The sequence below is a fragment of the Colletotrichum jinshuiense genome, chromosome 6 (assembly GCF_051148585.1).
Source record: "Colletotrichum jinshuiense chromosome 6, complete sequence".
In the NCBI taxonomy this organism is placed as follows: Eukaryota; Fungi; Ascomycota; class Sordariomycetes; order Glomerellales; family Glomerellaceae; genus Colletotrichum; species Colletotrichum jinshuiense.
The window spans coordinates 4,953,875-4,957,295 of NC_139313.1; the positions used below are offsets into that span (position 1 = coordinate 4,953,875).

The 3,421-nt window shown below is 56.5% G+C and overlaps 1 protein-coding gene across 1 annotated transcript; it reads left to right on the top strand.

Annotated features, from left to right (window-relative positions):
• Positions 1-237: 237 nt before the first annotated feature.
• On the top strand, positions 238-2,442 carry EsH8_VI_001252 (uncharacterized protein; the record flags this gene model as incomplete). The annotated part of the gene is made up of 4 exons (XM_083272505.1): positions 238-525; positions 581-1,082; positions 1,179-1,626; positions 1,683-2,442. 4 exons carry the CDS (start codon positions 238-240, stop codon positions 2,440-2,442), a joined length of 1,998 nt encoding a protein of 665 aa, XP_083127679.1.
• Between the last annotated feature and the right edge of the window lie 979 nt (positions 2,443-3,421).

Sequence of the window (3,421 nt, forward strand, 5' to 3'; positions counted from 1 at the left end):
CTCTTATCGCACGTTATCCGTTCCTGTCGAGTCAACTAGACTGACTGACTTGCGCCGGGCTGTTCACTTGCATCAATCAAATCATACATTCTACTCAAGCTTCAAAACCCCCACCGCCCTCGCTCCGCATACGTGACCAACAAGGTACCTCTTCAGCCAAGCAGACCAACCAGTCTTGGGTCTGTCGCAACACCGAGGCGGCCGCGGTGAGAGTTCGCGCGCGCAACTCTGACCCTCATGCTTTCCATGCCGTCGCTGGTCACCGTCAACAACAACGTTTCCCTGCTGAGCATCACCATCGCTCCAAGCACATACGTCGCTACCCTGACCTTGTCCTTCGTCTTCGTCTACCTCTACATTGTCCAGGTCTCCTGGAAGCCGACTCTCGTACCAAATATCAGCTACTTCAAGCGCACGACCCGCAGCACAAAGGCGTCCTCGGCCGTCGACCCGCCTCCTCTACCGCCACCGCCGACTTACAAGGCACTACCCGCACCGCCAACCCCCGAGGCCAGCGGCGCACTCGTCCGGCGCAGCCGCCACTACCACGAACAAGATGATGGCTACGAAACTGCCCAAGATGTTCGATCCTCTGGACCACTTAGACGCCTCCTTGGGCGATTTCGAGCCGACGACCCCGCCCCCGAACCATCGCAGGGGGAACTTGTTCGGCTACCCCTCCCACCACTCGGGGTTCCGCTCCGAAGACACAGAGAGCGACCTGGGACCGGACCCCGTCGACTCAGTCTCCGCCGGTGGCTACAGTCCTCCGGCCTGGCGCCGCCTCGGAAACGGGAGTCGCGACAGCGGCTTCTGGCGGCGGAGTAATGACCCGCTCAGCGCATTCCCGCCCGCTTTCAACAAGTCAAGGGAGTCGAGCCCTGAGTACGATAGCGATGGCGACGAGCATGAATCCGTGTTGCGCAGAGCTATGCGCACGAGGTTGCCGACGGGCAGCATGAGCCCCGACAAGGGGCGATCGCCTAGTCCCGAGCCCAAGATGGAAAACACGACGATCAAGCTGGAGGATATCCCGTGGAAGGAGACGAGTCCCTCGGAGGGAACGTTGAACCAGGACAACTGTATGTATCCATAGTTTCGTGCGCATGAATCCCGCCCACGTCTTGTGTCGCATGAACAGCCGTATCGCTTTCATATGAGACTGACACCGGTCATAGACATTCGGTTCGCGTTGCGCGCAGAGGTCCAGCAGCGCACGGAACCAATCGAAGCGTTCGTCCACTTCTTCCGCTCAAAGTGGCGCTTCTTAACTCACTCGTGGTCATCCACGATCCTGTCCATCCTCGTCGCCGTGCTCACCGTCACGGCCACACGCAACCTCTTCCAGCCCGCTGCGCAGCAGCCCGTTCCCGACCTCGTCAAGGTCGCAGGCATCGCGCGCTCTTTCGAGCCCCTCATCTACTTTTCCGAGAATGGCGCATCGCAGGTCGGCGACTTACAGGCCACGGGCGTCGCGGTTTGGGATCTCGGCGAGAGCGTACGTTCCAGCAACATGACCTCGGCGCCCATCATCGTGAAAGAGCTGGACGATCTCAGCGACAGTCTCAAAACGCTGGCCATCGAGCTGACAAAGTTTTTCGCCAACGTTGACGGCGACATTGATGGGTAAGTTTTGGTTCCGGTGGACTTGTACTTGCCCTCCCAATCTCACCTTTTCTTAGTATCCTTATCGTCATGGACTGGGCGCGCAGAGAGCTCTCTCAAGTCCAACACCTCCCATCCTCCCCTTTCACCGCTGCCTTTGACAACATTCACAACCTCCTGTCCGAAGCCGGCGTTCTTGAGGACCCTTTCGGCACCCCAACCCGCCTTGGGTCCTTCTCCAGGTACATCTTCGGCATGTCCAACCCGCAACGCACGCGCCTCACACTCCAGCGCACTTTTAACGAGTTTCTCACCGTGCTCGAAGACGCGATCAACTCGGAGCTGCAGCACTCCCTGGCCTTGTTCGCCCTGTTCGAGGCGATTGACCACCAGTTCCTCAACCTCGCCCGCACCGTCGTCCGCGAGGCTTCGGCGCAGGATGACATGCACGCCGACACACTCTCGTCGCTTTGGACGCGCATCCTAGGCGCAAACGCCGCTGAAGTCGCCAAATACGAGCGGAATCGCCTGCTGCTGCAGAACGTGAGGGAGAAGACGGTCCGGAATAAGAGCATTCTCGTCGAGCACAACGGCAAGCTCATGGCGCTAAAAGCAAACCTCGAGAACTTGCGGCGCAAGCTCGTCAGCCCGCTGGTCAGGTCCGTCAACTCGAGCACGTTGACGCTTGATGACCAGATCCGCGGGCTCGAAGATGTTGGGGGTTACCTCGAGGGTGTTCGGACGCGGCAGAAGGGCAAGTTGATGGAGATGCTGTATGGGAGTGTGGGGAACAGTCGTCGCCTGATCGACGACCGGACTTATGGCCGCACGGCCTGAGAACGTTGGACGATCGACTTGTTTCTCGGTTGCATCTCCTTCTTACTGCTTGCTTTCATTATTCCTGCTTCCTGGCGTATTTGGACACTTTGGACCCATAGAGGAAAACCCCGGCGTTCATTGGACAGAGAATAGACTTTGCTAAAGGATTGGAAGAGGCACGAAGTCTCGCGCATTTTATCGGAGTTGGGGTTGGCCATGGAGAACAAAGTCATGTATTGGATGGGAGGCTTGTCACCCCATGAGTGTTGGCACACCGGCAGGTGCCGGCAAACAAAGGACACACTACGGTGGTTTCCGCCATCATCGGCTCGAAGGGAAGGAGGAGAAGCCTCGTTAGCGACCTGGTTGGTTTGGGCGTTTGGGAATCACTACCTGTAGTTAACATGCATGTAAAGACACTGGAGGGGCGCAAGGGGATTTGGCACGTTCAACGAAGGAATGCCCTTGTAGGTAGCGAAGTAAATATATTGTTTTTAGGACTCTTTGCTATTCTACTGCTACCACATACTTGAGCTCCCTCAAGGCCACCGGCCATCGACTTCCAGCATGTAAGCCGAGCTTGGTGCTCACACATTGCAAAAAAACCAATCACGCTTTGATGGTTGCTGGGTGTAGGTAGACGGGAGAATAACCATTTCAAGCCATTGGGGCCTGCATTTATTGTCGAGAAAAAGTCCCTTTGCCCTAGGATCTACTCCCAGGTCTTGATATGGCCTTGGAAATCAAGTGACACCTGAACCTTCAACCCACCTTCCCTAAGTGAGTAGCTTCCATGGTGTCGAGGGCTAGTTGAGTTGGCTGAGAGGAGAGAGGCAGTGTTGACCAGTCAGAAGGCATTGCGTACCGCGCCCATTTATGAGAGCTCCCCCAAGCTAAACACGAGGTTTTGAACCATAATATTTCGTTAATCACTGCAAAACACATAGATTGTGACACAACACTACGGCAAGATTCGGACGCTATCTCGGGGTTTCCT